Genomic DNA, 18,186 nt, shown 5'->3' with positions numbered 1-18,186 from the left:
TAAAAACTTTTCTCAATCTAATTTATATTACGTTATAATATCGTCATATTGTTTATTATATTATTATAATATCGTAATATTATATTTGTGAAACGAAACGGAATATAGACAAAAATTGAAATAAAAATTTTGTAAACGCATGGAAATACGCATAGATAGATGAATTATTTAAAAAATGGCCAACCTTCGGCTACGCTTTCTTTGAGATCGCAATTGCTACGTTCCTCGGACCTCGCTCGTTCCAATTCTTGTTCCAATTCTGTCGGTGTGTGAGGTGCGGTGTGGGGATGTGCGGGCGTTTCTGAAGGGTAGATGAACGGCTGGTAGAAGTGGTTCTCCAGGAGAAGCGGATGTGGCGCTGATGCGGGCCGGAAGGCAGTGCCATCGCGCAACACGCTCGCCCTTCCCAAGGTATCGACGTCGCTGGGCGATCTAAAAATATCCCCAAAAAAACGTTCGATATCGTGTGAAAGTATGCTTAACAATTTCACAAAGTTTAGGCAATCTATAGCGACGAATTATATCAGACTTTGATCCCTCGATAATCATTTTCCATATCTTACAAACTTTAAAGAAGGATTTATCCAACTGGAAAAACAACCAAACTTCATTTTTAGAAGAATATAATTTTCCTTTCGCTATCTAATATTTTAACTGGATCATTCCTTGATTATAAGCTTCTATAATTATGAGATTGACAATCAATTTCAGTTTACCTAATTCCAGTTCTCACGCATGATATGTGATATAGTTTATCGTTGACACAGAAATGAAAAGATACGTAGGAAATGAGAATATAGGAGCTTTCATAACCAAAACAAGATTAACGATTCCAGTTATGAGTTAATTTAATTAACGATACCATATTAGTAGTAGCTCAACGAAATTTAACAAAATGGGCACTTTGGAAAAAGCTACATCGAAACATCCTAAACCACACTGCGTGTTACCTAACACCTAATCCAACAATTCTTTCCTAATGTAAGTACATCCATACATTCTTCGATATAATGGCTGTCTATTACATTTCATCAAAGAGTAAGCCGTACGGCACAACGATTAATCGCAGATACAACGGAATGCGAGGCATGATTCTCAATATCTTAGTCGTTAGACGTGGTAGGAAGGTCATGGCAATTCTGTTTGAAAATTTCATGCGTGCGAGTCCTTCGCGGTGCGGTAAAAGGGCTTACCTCATCAGCCTTTTCGGCGGACTTTCGTAATAGTGAGAGGTAGTGGAATAGAGGCTGGGCACGGTGTAAGCAGGAGCGGGCGAAGGTACCGGTGTGGGGGTCCTCTTCATGGTGTTTCTCACCATGGTTGCCTCACCCGCTTCGCTCATATCGCTCACTTCGCCAACTCCTCCACCGACGCCGCTGGCACCACCAGCTGCGTTACCATTTCCACTGACGCTTCCGCTCACGTTCCCGCTTCCGTTGTCTCCGCTACCGCTGCTACCACCGCCATTGCTACCACCTCCGCCATCCCCGGCGTCCGTCGATGAGCTATTGTTCTCCGCAGCGTGCCTCTGCGCTACTGCCAATTTCTCGTGCTCGATAGACAGACCCTTTACCTGTAATTTCAACAAGATTGACGATTTAACGATTTTACGGTTGACAGATGCGATATAGCAAGGTTGTAAAATCAGTTAGAGATTAGAATTTACGATCTTCGACGAAAGCGTTAAGCAAGGTCGGCGATTGATCTAGCCACAGGTAAAATCGTACATGTGTTCTACATAGACGTGGCCATTTATCCCAGTTTTCTGAACTCAATTTTTGTCATTGTTAACAGCTCAATTATAAGGTATAAACTAGAAGTTTGCAGACGAGGTATAATCGTCCTTCTTTGTAAAGAGACCGTTTTCTTTTATGAGCTACAAAAAATCTAGATAGCCTATCAATCGCTTTGAAGTTTTCAACGAGCAATAATTAAACTACAGTAGAATATCATGATCGAAGTAGAAGATAACATTGTAGGATAATTCTACCAACTTACAAATCTTTCGATAAGAAAATCTTAACATGTCAAAATAATAGAAACGGAAAACAGTTGTACATATTATTATAGAACAAAGATATTTTTACAAGAAATATCTCGAACGATGCTATAATCGACGATAATATATTGATATCACAATCTACTAAATTGCTCCAACGAAAATCGACATAGTCTAGCTTCGTGTTCTCGCTTCGAAAACAGGAACTCTTGGCCATTAATCGCGGCCAAAAATAAAAAGACGGTCCCCGAAAGTATGCAAGGTGCGCGTTCGCGCTTCAAACACATGACTGCTATTTAGGGCAGTTATTTCAAAAGAGATGAAATAAGTCGCATACTTGAAGGCATTCGGCTGCTTTGAGGAAAGAGCTGAGGGATTCCTGGGACACGTGGACCTCTCCACGGTACATGAATTCGAGAAGGGACGCCATATTGTGGGCACTCGTCCCGTCGAGAATAACGATCAGTCCCGCGGGAGAAGGAGGCATTCCTTCGAAGAGCTCTTGAAAGTGTTTGCTGCATGCTGCGAGGATTAACCTGTGTGCCTTGAACGTTACTCCTGAAACACACGCAACAATACAGATTCGTTAGACAACTTTCTTCATAATATTATACTCGAGATACGTGGCGTGCTTCGGAAATTCGTTTAAGCTACCTACTTCGAAGTTTAAGGTTCCTCCCTTTTGGAAAGTTCGTTCGTTTCAATAGCAATGTGATGATAATGACTGTCTTGCATAAAAGTGTTTAATCTGAACTTTTTTACATAAAGAATTAGATTAGGAAAAAACTGTACAGTATAACAAATGAAATATATTTTGTATCGGGCGACTTTTCATGCTATCGTTACACGAGATCAGAAGATTATTCGTAATCTTGAAATTTTTAGATTTATTGAAATCTAAGATTCATTTATATTAGAAACTATATAGTAACGACATAGTAAACCAAAATGATAGAACTCTACAGGCAGTTTCAGATAATTCTCCATTAATAAACCCTAAACATTCATAGTATGCCTTCGTAAATTTCCAATTTATACCGCACCAATTTTTTAAACGCACTATACAATTTCTAAATTTCGATAATTTAAACCACATGACCGTTGTATGTGGTAAGATAATACCGCGTGAGCGACAAAAGACGATCGCTTTGCATAGGACTGAATTACGCGTGTTTTTCAAGAACTATTCGATTTTCGTTAGCCGTGTGTTTCTATTCTGTACTATTCTTTTCTTTCTTTTTCTCACGGTTTTCATAGCACAGCCGCAGGACCGCGGGAATTTTGGCGTGCAAAGGATGTGATGACTGTCAAACCCTTTTTTTCCTCTCGCTCTGTATTTCCCTTCGCGAGCGAGCATAAAGGAACCGAGGAGGCAGCGCCAGCTTGACGCCGATGCCCTTTCTTGCAGCCCGTTGGTTATGTAGGTCATCCTTGGACACGATCTTCCGTAATTTACAATTCACGTGCGCAAGTGTAACGTGCGCGTAATACGATATCGGTGCGCGTTCAACGAATATGGCGCCGCATAGGTTGTAACGACAAATCCGTGAGGTACATATATTTTCATCCTCCAGATTGTCGTTAGTTTAGGTCAGATAGGGTACGGTCTATCTTGAATTCAGAGAAGGAAAGGGGAACGAAATTGAGAATTTTTTTGGTACATAAATGTTTCGTGATGTTATGCGATGCGTTATCGCTTTTCAACCATCCGCGTTGTAAGTTTCAATGAATTCACTTTTTACGCCGGAAGGTTGGTTAAGTTGATCGAGATGATATTAAAACTAATTGAGACGTAAAGAAACGAATTTTTTGGACGATTTAGAGAATAATTCAAATTTTTGGGGCTAAAAACAATACCTGTTGGGTGTAGAAATATCGGTACGAAATTTGTTTATTTCAGAAAATGGTTTAGCGGTTATATGAAATTTACAGAGTCTAGCGAAACTCGGTAAAATTCTGAAATCTTATTGTTGAAAACTAGTTGAACATTCTACTAATATGAAACGTTCAAAATATTCCTTATTCGTCGTCAATGATATACATATGTATCTATATGCTTTTGTTTTAATCACAATTTTTATGCAACAGAAGTACGAATGAAATTATGTACAGCGTAATGAAGAGACAATCAACAATGTTCGATTAGCCTTGTACAAACTTGTTTCCGTCTGTGATATAAGCACCTGATGAACTCCTCGAAAACCTTGTGGAAGGATGGTTATGCAGGAACCGAGGAAGATGAGAGGAGACGCAATAACACGATATCCTAGGAATAAGGAAATCAAGAAGGAAAAAAAGACGCAAGAACGGCCGACCAGGTGGCCGAAACCACCTGCCTTTCGGAATGGTTCACCTAACTAAAGCGTATCAAGTTCTTTGAGACTCCTTGACATTCGAAGATTGGTTGAAAAAAAGAACAAATTCCGAACCCCTTCGAGAGCTGCTTCTTATACTCCACGTGTATGCAAATGACACCGAAATTCCATTATTATTTAACTAGCTCCTATTTTTTTATGAGTCTGTAACCATCGATAGAAACTAAAATCATAGGAATCGTCAAACTGAATATATGCTGTGATTTTGAAGTAGAGCGATACTGAAAAATTTGCCATATTTGGTGTGTTCTGGATCATCCCACAACCTGAACGTTATAAATATTCAATTAGGTTGCCAATAATAATAATTATAATCTACAAGTTTAACCATATTCAATTAAGTGTTCAAATTTAAGTTTTATTACATTTTCGCGTATTTTGCAATAAAAATATATCGCATATTTTGTAAGAAATAAGTTTGATAAGAAATTGCAATAAAAATATTAGGAAATCTTGGAATAATAGATCGACAAATATTACGATCCTTTAGCATAAAGAAAGAAACAGAACGAATGAAAGGAATCTCTTGATAAAATTCATCAGCTTCGATATCAAAATATACTTTCATTTTCACTGTGAACGATAAAAACGATAAACATTTTTCTTCAACGAACAATATCATAGTGATTTTGATCAAAAAGTACCATTAAATAATGTTAAATACGATTGCAGATGGTGGAATAATCGGCTGTGTTGTATCAAGTATAGAAACGCAAAGATTACAATATTTGCAACCTGCCAAATATAGCAAGCTGTGTATCGTTACAGGTATCCGAGCCAAATATATATCCTAGATGTGTGGTGTGCAGGGGCCAACGACCGAGTCGCGTGTGCGTGTGTGGGCGTTTTGCGTAGCGTGTTCGTAGCTTATGCCAGCGGCTCGTAACCAGGACCCGGAAACATGTGCCTGGCATTCCCGCATCCTTTGTGTGGATCGACGCAGCGAAAATAAGACGCGGATGTGTTTCAGCTTGGAATCTTTCAGACACTCCTACGATCTACGAACGGCGCAATAATACGATAATACTCTTTTTGCGTATGATATCTTCTTTCTCGAGATATAGTGGTGCATTTTAAAGAGTTACAATTCTTTTGTTCTCTATCTTATGTCTCTATCTTACGTACTTTCTACGTATATTGCGTATTTACAATTTTTGTTTAACTTTATCGCGATCGCGGTCTTTCTTTTTTCGTTTAGCAGATTTTTAATTTTGGAAAGTTCGATCTTGCATCAAAAGAATAGTTTCTGTGAGAGAAGAAAGGAACGAAAATACGATTATGTCAAAGAAACAGGACTTCAATCGTGATGTTTTTCAACAGATTTGAAAGGATTGTGCAAGAAAATTAAACGCTATACTGAAATTAATATTGTATCAATGGTTACTATTTGTACTACATAAAGATTTTTGTCAGAAAGATAACTCGTATTTTAGTTAAATTAAAAGTAAATAGCATATTGAAAGAATTGTTTGCACTTTTACTTTCTTTTAGACCTATCTTGCTTCAGTAATATACATAAGAATATTCTCGTTCATCTAGCTTTTGTAACTATCGTGGGTCACTGCTGACTCACACGCCATGGAATGAATAACTTTGGCGCTCAATAAAGTATACAATCTTTTTTAAAAATGTATTACTATTGGCGTATATGACTCAGATATTACTATAACAAACATTAAACACCGTGGTTCAGTAAAATTTAGGTCCAGGACGTTACTTGTCATCTATTTTTAAACATACTTATTATCTTATTTAGAAACGCCGATGCAACGTATACTTTTTGTCGAAATGCTATGTGAATGTTTATACACTAATGAAAAATTTAAATATTTAAAAATGTGAACGTAGAAAACATGTAAAAATGTATAAAATATCTAGAATAAAATACTCTTTATAGTAGTTAGAGAACGAGACATGTAAAAAAATACACGTGTAATCAAGTACGCATCTTAACAGTAAGTCTATGATTGTATGTCGATCTCAGTCGTTGAACGAGTAAGTTTCTAAACCGAATGATACGCGAGAATTGTTTATATGCCGTTATTTTACCGCTATCGGTACACCATTATCGCTGGAAATTTGCTGCAAAATTTTTAATCTCGAAAATAGCGTACCCAAATTATGCGATAGCAATGTTAGATACATTGCAACACGTGGATAAACCATTTCACTCGAGATTTCCGTCTCTCGAGCTTTTTAAATCAAGATTCTCAACAGAAAGACGCCTGTCTCTTTCAAAATTATATATTCATCGTGACTTCGTCGTTACATCGTTACAACTATAGCCAAACAGCTTATTAGAAAGAAGTTTAATTTGGAATGAATAAAATTTCTTAAATTTTGTTTATATAATGAAACGAAGATCGAAACTTCGAAGCAAGCCAATGAACATCACTGTTCACTATAACCAAACAATCAGTGGTAGGATCATGTTAAACGAATCCCATTAGCTTAAGAACGAGATATTAATTCACTACGTCCACAGGCTCTACGTCGAGAAGAAACTTGCAAATAACACGCGCTCAGTTACGCAACGGAGCAATGCACTCTTCACGGGCAATCTATTCATACTTCAAGGCCAGCTGCTAAGAAGTTTTATGGGCTAGGGTTTTCAGTTTCCTACCATGGTCATCGTTCCCTCTACCATCGCACACCTTAATTCTATTACTCTGTGCACGTCTAACATACTGTACGGAGAACCCGGAAGCGCCATAAATTAAATGTCAGCGTTGCTGTTTCATAGAAAATAACGCGGATTTTGTTCAAACCTCTGATTCATTCCGCGATGGAATCTACGATACAAACATGTGAATATGTTACACTTGAAAAATGCTACTGACGATAGCAATCTGGATTCTGTACGAGTTACTTGTGTACTTTGAAAAAATGTTAGTTTCTTAAAAATAAAATTGTAGCGGAGAATACAACGTATGAGATTAGTTGGTATCGTGCGGCGATTTATAGCGTGTCCTACCTCGTGATTCGTAGAAATCATAAATCAAACGAATTAACCCTAGTTCGACTCCTGCGTCACTTTGACACGTGCGATAAATACAGAGAAATTACGTGTAAATGTAATGATGCGAATCTAATGTCTGAACGTATAGAAAAGTTTCGTTTCCTTGCTTTCCGTAATAATCAATCGACGATAACGCAATGATAAAATCAAATGATATAGTTAAAAATAATGAAAAATCGATCTCGGAAAGCGTCGCTACTCGAGTATACATGGAATTACGTAGCGTTAATGTGAGATCATCGAGAAGTAAAACTACATACAGTTGGAACAAAAATATGTCTTCCACTCAATTACCTCTCATTTCACATTTAAATGAATATTCATCGCTATTTAGAAACCAAACCAACCAACTGAATTTGGTTACAAATTTCTTAATACCAGCTTAAATATTCAGCATTCGATCTTTCGGAAATCAAACAATTTACCTCGGTGAGATCACTTTGACTTCTATGTAACTGCTTTTACAAACCTAAGGGGTAAGTTAATCTTGTAAGCCTACAATTATCTATAAACATATCTATACGCTACATCTATAAAATATATCTATAAAACTATTCCAAAAACTAACGAAAAGAATCTCTTTCGCCGTAGCCCTATAGCGATAACATCCCAGCCACGTGGATCGCGTGCACGTTACTCAACATACCTCATCGAACGTACATCCATACATACATAACATGAGTAACACGCAGTATTTCGTGGTCCGATTGGAAGACGAGCGAAAAGATAAAGAGGTTGATTCGCTGGGAACGCGACAGGCTGCTGGTTGTACAGCGACAAAGAAAGGCAGAGCCAAGGGGCGAAAACGACGGTCAATGGCCTGACAAGGTCGCGAATGCAGAACGCACAAGCTAGTTCCCCTCTGTGTCTGAATTTTGCCGCCAGATTCCGCGGTACACGCGTATGATCGTACACATGCAGAGCACCGGGTGTCGCATCTGGTTTCGAACGAGCCGGCCAATCACGACGGTCGGCTTCCTTTGGTTCCGGCCAATGGCCGCGTGGGACCAAGGTCGCGGTGTTCACACATGTTCCCTTCGCTTATTATAGCCAAGTACTCACGCCGCTCGCTGCACGATCGCGACGATACGCGCGGATGCAGGGGAGGGGGCACGAATATACACGAAAGGGAACGAAGAATTGGGCGCGCGAAAATCGACGGGTGGTGGGGATGGCCGTGAGCTTTGAAACTTCGTCGCGCGACCCAAAAATCGGCAGCCGCGACCACGTATACCGTGCAACCCCACGTGGCTGCATGCGGATGCTTTGCATTGGGCGAATATATAACATGTAACGATTTTTCATGAACTTTTGTTATTTGATATTCGTGCTGAAATATGCATTGCCAATGTAATCGTGGTAAGCAGAGAATATGGAGATTTTGCTCCATGTCGGTGATAGATATCCTCAATGCGGTAGCTCTATACGAAGAGCTGAGTATCATAGTGGTGTGAACCAATCAGCTATTTTTTATAAAATTAACATTTTTCGAAAAATGTGTGAAAACGCATCACTGTATGATCGAATGTAAAATTTAAGGAATGACATTCTACAGATTTTAAATATATCGTCAAATCCAAATTCTCAAAAGCTTTATGATCGATAGACCTTCACATGTGGATTCGAAAAATTGTTTCATTTACCGCGGAATCATATATAAAGGATGAAAACAAAAGTAGTGACAACAGGTTGAAATTAATTAGTTTAATTAAGTTGAAATAAGTACTTACTGAATGAATATAAGATATCCTAAGTCAGCATAAATTTGTAAATCATTCATTCGGAGCGAGGAAAGTTTTTTCTGATAATGTACTTTATCTTGATCAGTCATTTCATATTATTTCCCCTAACTTGGCGATAAAAAAAAATTGTATAATTCACACACATAGAGCATCTTTACGAATGTAACGAAATGATAAAATGTTTTCATGTATGTAATTTCTAGTAATCCTACGCTTTCATAATACGAGCAGCGAATATAAGCGAACAGATAATTTACATTATCGTAAGAAAAAAACTGCAGTTTAATCTAAACGACCGATTTGAGAACTTATATCTAACTATTGTAAGATTCGTCATGTTTTTTTTCCTCCTCCCTATAACGTTTTTATCAACATAAAATTACCGATAAAATGAATTAAACAATTCCAAATAATTCAAATCAACGAATGATCAAAAGCATTAATAAGAGCAAAAATATTAATCTAAAGAGAAATGTGTGAAGTATAAGAAGAAGAATTAATAAACAAAGATACATACAAGTTTTCAAAAAAAGAGAAAATAAGAAATAAAACCAAAAAATTCTCATGTTTCTTCGACGTGGCAAAAGACAGAAGATATCGCAAATTTACGGTTATATTTATACGCGTTGCGTTTGTTTCAACAAAGGCCATAAATGCACGCACGAGTCCGCTAAGCGAGCGGGTTGTGTAATTGTGTCATTGACCTACTTAGTAGGCGGATGATTAATTCTCGATTCTAGAGAAAATTATCAGTACCTGGGCACCTGCATTTAGTTGGGTTTCACGCTCGAACATCGTTCGAAAGTGCACGAATATTTCATATTTTATCTGTGTGTGTTTTTTTTTTCATTTTATTACGAAGTTTTCGAAAGAGATGGGCGCATAATGTTATCGATCTACGTTTGTGACCACATGGTATTTAATATCGTAGTAATCTGATAACAGCAGCAACGCTATCAACAACGTGAAGTTTCGCAACTCTGCGTTTGCCTTGTAATACTAACAAATGCCAAAGGCCTTGAAATCACCTATAGTTCCACGCGTTCCATACTCAGTTTTCCAGTCTCGATGCTCGAACGATTGCGATTGTTCACGAAACGTAGGCTATGACAATCACTTCAAAAAAAAAATATTCTTTCTCTTGCTGAATTCTGCGGTTGGTGCTTTATATTTTCCTTCCCATAAAAATTGAAGTAATTGAATTTTTAAATAAGAAAAATGTTATATTTAATCAAAAATAATATTACATTTAGAATCGATGATTGTAGCAGTTTCTCGAAAGAGATTTCTTTATACGAAAAAAGAGAAAGTACTGAACTACATGAAATTTTATTTCAATCCTTCTACGAAGCAAAAGAAGAAGTGAATGTAGACTACCATAGTTGCATATAAGAACAGGATGTTGCTACATAAAATCATGAAACTTCTATTCGAAACAACTCGATACAGAACTTGTATCTTTAACCATAGTTCGAGGCGATAATTTCAAGTACGTTAACCTGCATAAAAATGATAAAGAAAATAGATTTCTAAGAACGCCTTTCTGGAGCACACGAACAGAATTATCAATCTTATATTTTTTTCTTTGAACGCAAACCAGGTAAGATCGAGACCAACGTGAATCCTGCAAATCATATACTTTGCATTTCGCTCCTAACGTCCATCGTCGTTTTAAGAGAAAGGTTATACTGGTTCCGCGAGCAATTGTATGATTACGGTACTTTTATGCTCGGCTATAATATTCCAGGAATTCTTACCTTCGAAACTTCCATACTGCGAAATAGGTGAACGCTGGCGGTTATGGTCGTCACGTTTCTAATAGAAGCAGCAAATCGGCAAGAGAAGAGCCACGCAACAGGATTGACAAACAGAGAATGGATTAACGAGCAATCTCGAAGTAAGGTATCGGACTTTAGCATTTCATCTATTAGATGGGCCAACTCAATTAATCACTATGACTGCACGAGGAGAACCAGACGAGAGGAACGAGATGTTGTGAAAGCAACGACAAAATATTTGAACCACCGACGAACGATTTGGTCGCGTTTGAAAGCTGAACTACAGTTGTATTTCATCAAATTGATACGTCGTCTTATTGCTTAAGCGAGTTGATATTCTGTTACTCTCATTAAGTGATCGGACATACGATTTTTGGATATAATAAACATGAAAGGAATGTGATACAATTTGAAATAAATAAGAGATATATGATTAAGTATACGTAAAACGTTGAAGATTGAGTATTTTTGATATTTGATAAGAAGTCGAATGGCTTTGGATTATTTTGAGTCAAAGATAAAATTAAACGGAGTCAGGTGAAGTTATACCTCTAACGTAGGTATGTCTACCTGATAGAAAAAATGATATTCTTTGTTGAGTAAAATAGAAAGAATTACATTAAAAAAATGATTACATATTTCGTGATTAGTTTCACGAAAACTACATAGAAATTATAGAAAATATCTTGAAAACAAGGCTTCATCCAAATGTGAAAGGTACCAAAGGTAGTGTCGTCGTGAAAGTTTAAAATATTACAATTCATTGATAGTCAAAAGACTTTTCAATTAGTGCGTAATAACGTGGAAAGATAAATAAGACGCAGAAAAGTTTGCGAATTACTAGCGCGTGTACGAGTAGGAATTGATGAGAGGACGGAGTACGATGTCAATGGCCGGCATCCTGTTGCATCAGAGCTAACCTTGACTCTAAGAAGTATATTTTGCTTCACTGAGTTCTCGAGTTTACGAGTCAAGTACGTTCACTCCCCATTTCTCGGTTGTCCCCTTTATATCGGTCGTACATCGAGTTTCTGAAACCTTCTTTGTACTCGACTATACATGATTTGCGATCGTTCCTAAACTACGTTCCATATCTCTATTTTTTGCTCGGATAACCAATATTTCTCATATTTTTTATATTTTTTAAACTAATACAGTTATATATTTAAGTAAGCTGAGTACTTAATACATAAATACATGAACTTTATGTGTTTCGTTTCAACAAAGAAAAGGATTTTGAATATTTCGACTCTTTGACAATGAACCACTAAAGACTCAAGTAAACTGTCAAATATAGTTGTGGGATACTATAAATTTCACTAAAGTGCTAAAAATTTACAGTAAATATGTATTCTCCGTATCTGGAATCAAATTATAATTAAAACAACGATTGCTTTATATTTTCTTCAAAGCTGAGAAATGTTTCAACAATAAAAACGCAATTAGAGATAGAAAATGATCCAATAGATGTAACAAGATTGATAACGTAATAATAAAAAATATATTTCTTGTTTGGTTAAAAAATATCTGCAAATTTTGAATATTTCCCGCAGAATAATAGGAAGTATTTATTTAGACGATTCTCTACGATTTTCCTGAAGAAAATCGGCTTGGACCGTAGAGTCCGGACACAGACCCCTTTATGTTCGCGAATAAAAATAGCAACAGCGTGTTACGTTCAACCGAGAATTCTTTATATTTTTGAATCGCCGTTCGAAATTCAAATAGCGGAAGTGTACCTGCGTTCGAACAGCCTTATCGACTAGATAACGCGCGTTTGATTTTATTTTTGTGCACGGTTAGAAGGCGTGCGTGTATCGTACGCGATCAATGAACGTGAATTCTGAAGAACCTGAATAGTGACGATTAGATGCGAATTACCAAAGACTCGTATAGCTTGTCGCTAATTTAACACCATATTGCAAACAGTCTTCCATATTTCTTTTAAAATAAATTATATAAATATGTAAGTATAACTCAGGAACTGTTCGACATTAATGAAATTTACCTTGACGATAATGTAATGTTATGCACGCAAATACCGTTTACTGAATTAGTCATCCTAGAACATTACTTCCTTCTTTAAGATGATGACTAACTAATTATAATATATTCAGAAAAATTATAAGCACGTTACAAGAGAATCGAAAATTGTCTACCATCCAAGAAATTCCATGATCAAACATTAGCAAACTCTATGGAACAGAGAAATGGTTAGTTCGTGCGATTGTCATAATCGTACATACGTACAACAATTATCACCATCGCATGAATAGCTACAATTCGTAAACAGTATTACATAAATCTACTTTGTCTCTTTCTAACGGCAAATTTATCGATAAAGTCGAATCCACTAATAATAAAAGCTGATATAGCTCGTGCTTCACGCTGGAACAAACATTTCCAGGCCTAAAACGCAGTATAGTAACAAAAAGCGATATTTCATAGCGGATAAAAATTTGTAAAACATATGGATTTCATAGGACAGAGGATGTGTCGCGTTCTCACGACGTGTCCACATGCAGCCACGCACGGTGGCTACGCATCTGTGCGTGTTTCCGCGTGCGTCACTTCGAGTTCTGGTTGCAACATACAGCGGCGAACCAACGACACGGCCTAATTTCCTGCTTATGGCCGACCCTTTTGCTTCACCCAGATACCGTGCTGCCGCTCGGAACTGTGTCTGCCCACGCGTTATCGCGTTGCACTAAACACAGTGACCCAATAACAACGATTGATCTCGAAAGATAATCGTCCACAACGGCTCGTATCGCGGCGACTACGTCGCGTCGTGGATTTGGTCAAATCACGCTCTCTACGCCCGAAATATAATCTGGCGGAAAGATTTCGTGTCGCGTAATAACGATACGCGGCTAATGTATTTCCTCTGTTGGAAATTATTGTGTTATGAATATTCAGAATGACTAAGATTGCTGGATTTTAGGTTTTTAATGGATTTACGATGTGGAAGGAGGTTTATAATTATGAAATTATGACTGGTTTGCTTTATAGATGTTATAAATTAGTTAAAATCATGATTTGGAAAAAACTTAACTCGAATTCTTTTTGCTTCTTACACTCGAGAAACGATTGAAATCGAATATTTTTCAGATTTTTAGATTCGCTTCTCTTTTTTTTGGGGGGGGGGGCGGGGGTAGGTAACGTTATATATATGTTTAATAATATAATATTTTTTGAGATATATAACAACGAAAGAAGGCTTGTTTGTTCGTTGCGTGTAACAATAACGTAAGAGGAGCAGTAATGGCATATTTACATAAAACTATGCCATGACCTTATATTATACGGTTCACAACACGTAAAAAGCAACGAAGAACAGAGCGAAAATATTCGACGGCGCTAAAACGACTTCGCTTAATATTGATATCTTTACCAGGAATAATCGCGTAAAAAAAAAGAGAAGATTCTGTCGCTAAAACAAGCAGCTTTTGCTCAATATAAGAAACCTCCTTAGTTTTCTAATAATACGAAAAATTATTAAACGTTTACTCTAAGAAGCCACACGTATCACATGCAAATAGATGCAATTATTTGGGTCATATTCAAATGAATTTTGGTCGCGATGGCCGCATAAGAAACCGTCTTTCGCATCTAAGGACAGCGTCCGGGATAGTTCCGCTCGGACACTAACAAACGGTATATGAATGTTTCTGGTCTAACGTTCCACGTGTCGCTTGCACACTCCGTATAATCTTGTAACGTTACACACATATACAGAAGCGATTGATCGCGCGGGCGCGCACACAGCTCACAAGCATACTTTCTCGCGTTTCGTTGATAACGCTTGTAAATTTCGATTTGTATGTAATTCGTCTTTTTTTTTTCCTTTTCTTCTCGATTTTTGCCCGAATATTTTCATATCGCAGATACACGTGTTCCTACTTCGTGCTTGACACATTTCTTACGGCGAAAGATTTATGTACTCGAGTCTTATCTTTCGCCTTGATATGTTATGCAACTTCCAACGCTGAATCAATACTAATATAAACCATACGTTTATGCGCTACATTTATTTTCGATTCTACAATATTGATTCGAGCCTCCCAGAAACCAAACTTCACCTCTAGTCAGTTTCTCAATTTCATTAAATATGTACGCGATTAACATTCACTATTCTGGAAATAGATTAGGTATCTACTTCCACGAGTTCATTTATTGCGAGAAGATGACACAAGTAATACGAGATTTCACAGTACATCTAAAAAATAATGTCTCTTACGTTATCATTGTTCTTTGTTTTTCGATTTATGGGATAGATCAAAGTGGCTTGTGAACTAAACTCGATGTATCAAGTGTTTACATACTTACTAATTTTCTAAACAACAATTAATAATCCCATTATTAAAACAGGCTATATCGAAAAGAAAACAAACAACGTTATAAAGCAAAGCAAATGTATAAAGTATAATAACAATGGATCAGAAAACGAAGCGAATAACAATCTTAATTCTGCTATCTTAACTCCACGTCTAATCCATCCCTATGTTCAATGTTCCAACTTCGATCAGAAATTCTACCACAAGTTACTTGCAAGCTCGAAAGATACGCAACGTCCCACGCATTTATACATATAGAAATACGAATATACGTGTGCTGCGTGCCAGTGCGTATACCACGTGCCGATACGTTTGAAACAGTGTGCATCGCCTATACGGTTGAAGAAGACCGTGAAGAAGACTGTTAGATCTAACTGTAACCCAGACCTACTTTCGTCTTCCTTTGGACCTTCCAGCGATTACATACATCTGTGCGCATAGTCTGGTACGTATATATGTATACATATGCATCGACATACATACGCATACATATTCTTACATACACTGTCAGCCATAAGTATTACCAGCCGACGTTATCATTTAGTATATTATATAAATCATATGCTTCTCGCAGCTTTTATTTTCTAAGCATTTTTATTATTTATCTATTATTTCAACCGTATTATACGTGTCTTATAACGTAAAATACTAAAAGTAAAGCAAATCTCCTTACGAGTTTTTCAAACACATATATGTGTATGTATACTAACATACATTCATATATGCATATATACATACATGTACTTACGTATACATACGAACACACATTTGTACATGCGCACACATCTAAACCAGACGAGCATACGCATTGCTCAACCACACGATCTCATCTTTGGAGCACGCTACTACGTTCTTACCTCCCTTTTCCTCGACAGCAAACTTCGTCGTCCTTGAACCCTTCCCATCTACCGACCTCCCTTTTAGGTTCTCACCCTCTCTAGCTTCACGAGCAGAAAGACCACACTCCAGGCGACAAAGCATCGAGTTACTCCTCCCTGTTTCTCCCCATCGGAGTGGAGGAACGAGCGACTACGGATTTTCGTCGACTTTCGTCCACCTTCCCAACGAGGCGAGCAGATCCTACGACCTTCGTTAGAACTCTACGGGAGAGACTGGAAAGGAAACTTCTCCTTTCCCTTCGTTTCAAAGAAACTGTTCCACTAGGCAGAGCGCGTTAGAGGCTGTTTTCGTGAAATCAGGACGCGCGCGTGTGGACTAGAGAGAAAGCGTTAGAAAAGGAGAATCGAGCGTTCGTCGGAGGAAACGAGACCGTAAGGGGAATAGGGACAGTCGGGTAGATCGTTGCACGCGCGAACAAAAATTCATATCGCGTCGCGTACAAATGTAAAAAACGTCCGTTTCGGAAGTGTCCACCCGTTTCGGGGCCAGCGAAGGTTATCGCGAATCGCGCGGTTGGACTTTAGCTGTCCGACGTCGACATTGACGCGAGTTGCATGTTGAGAATTCGTCGCGAAAAAATAGCCTAAATGTAGATGAATTTGTAGAGATGTTCAGAGGGAAGCAAAGAAGATTGATATTGGTGGAACGATTTCGATTACATGTTCGATATGTCAGAAGATACGTAATTGGGTAATTGCGATTCTTACGAAGACTGTCCATTTCATCGGTCACTGCATGTCCACTAATTACGATCTGTGTTATTATTTCCACTACACTTTTTGGCTCGTCTTTCGCTGATATTCGTTTAGCGAAACAATCTTAACGAGTACAACAAAATTTCTATAAGTGACATTTTTCACACAAAGATGTCAATATCGATAATCAAAAGCAAACAATTCTATCCATTAATTTCACGAAAATAGTGAACTATTAGGAAATATTAGAAAAATCCGTCTAATTAATGACATCCGATAGAGGATATATACAAATTTTCTTAGAATTTCAACTTTCCTAAAGAGTCTTTCCCAAATTCCTGATCGTTGAAACGAAATCCTGGAAAACCAAGTATCTATGGGTGATATCACGCTATTAGAATTTCCAGCACACAACAGTCGATCGATTATGTTACCACTAGAAATAAAAGAAGACCAGGCGCAGCTAGTCTCGTTTCGATCGATCCACATAGCTCTTACGATCATCATGGGGAAAAAGCAGCACGATGGCACTTGGTGGGCTAACTAACCAATTAAGCGAGCGGTTCTGCGGTCTTCGCGAGCGATAGTGATTAATCGGTCGATCTAGTCAATTCACAACTTTCTCTACGTGCTGCATTTAACAGAACGCCGTTAGCCGCGTCTGAGTCGGTGTGACACCAATATCCACTCACTCATACTTTTGTATTCGACAATAGAATTTATAACGGTACTGCAGCGTCGATGCAGCGTGACACGTTATGCACGCAAGATTCCGATGATTCGGATCATTTCAATGTATGTACATATAAATTGCTTGATCAATATGTTTACGAGGGCATGACATCGGAGATTAGAAGAAACTCGAGCACGAGTCTCGAAAGTTGCACATTCTTTTTTATCCAGCAGAGTTGATAACGGAAGAAATATCCAGTTTCGTATGTTGGCTTATAGCAGCGTTATCATTGTGGCTGATAAGTTATGCCGAAATTTATTGACGTCGCAATCGCGAAGCCTCGGTAGTCTTCGCTCCGCGTGTAACTCGTTGCACACGGTGAGTCAATTTTTAGCAGTGTAAATATGAACAAGATCGTGCAATAACGATTGCCCTCGTGACGCATTTCTATTTGACATACGAACTGTGTAAGTATGCAGGTATCATCGAGTATTTCATTGTCTTCTTTTGTTCGATGCATAGGCTGCATTACTTAGGAAGTCAAATGGTATTCAAATTAAACAGGAGCCATATTATTATCTTCTTTTGCTCGATGCATAGAATACAATACGTAGAACGTAGCGCGATACTTAAATTTATAACACGTAATATAGATAGAGGAAATCGTT

The 18,186-nt window shown here is 37.7% G+C and overlaps 1 protein-coding gene across 2 annotated transcripts in view; it reads right to left on the bottom strand.

The window, feature by feature from the left end:
• The window catches only part of LOC126876341 (zinc finger protein chinmo), a 77,241-nt gene that overhangs the window by 36,287 nt on the left and 22,768 nt on the right, over positions 1-18,186 (bottom strand). For both annotated transcript variants that reach the window (XM_050639180.1, XM_050639175.1), the window contains exons 3-5: positions 2,337-2,557; positions 1,194-1,573; positions 185-432 (exon numbers count right to left, since the gene is read on the bottom strand). In XM_050639180.1, the coding sequence (XP_050495137.1) occupies positions 185-432; positions 1,194-1,573; positions 2,337-2,557 (849 nt within the window). The remainder of the gene's footprint in view (positions 1-184; positions 433-1,193; positions 1,574-2,336; positions 2,558-18,186) is intronic.

This window comes from Bombus huntii, chromosome 2 (assembly GCF_024542735.1).
Source record: "Bombus huntii isolate Logan2020A chromosome 2, iyBomHunt1.1, whole genome shotgun sequence".
Taxonomy (NCBI): domain Eukaryota; kingdom Metazoa; phylum Arthropoda; class Insecta; order Hymenoptera; family Apidae; genus Bombus; species Bombus huntii.
This window is presented reverse-complemented; position numbering and strand designations above follow the sequence as displayed.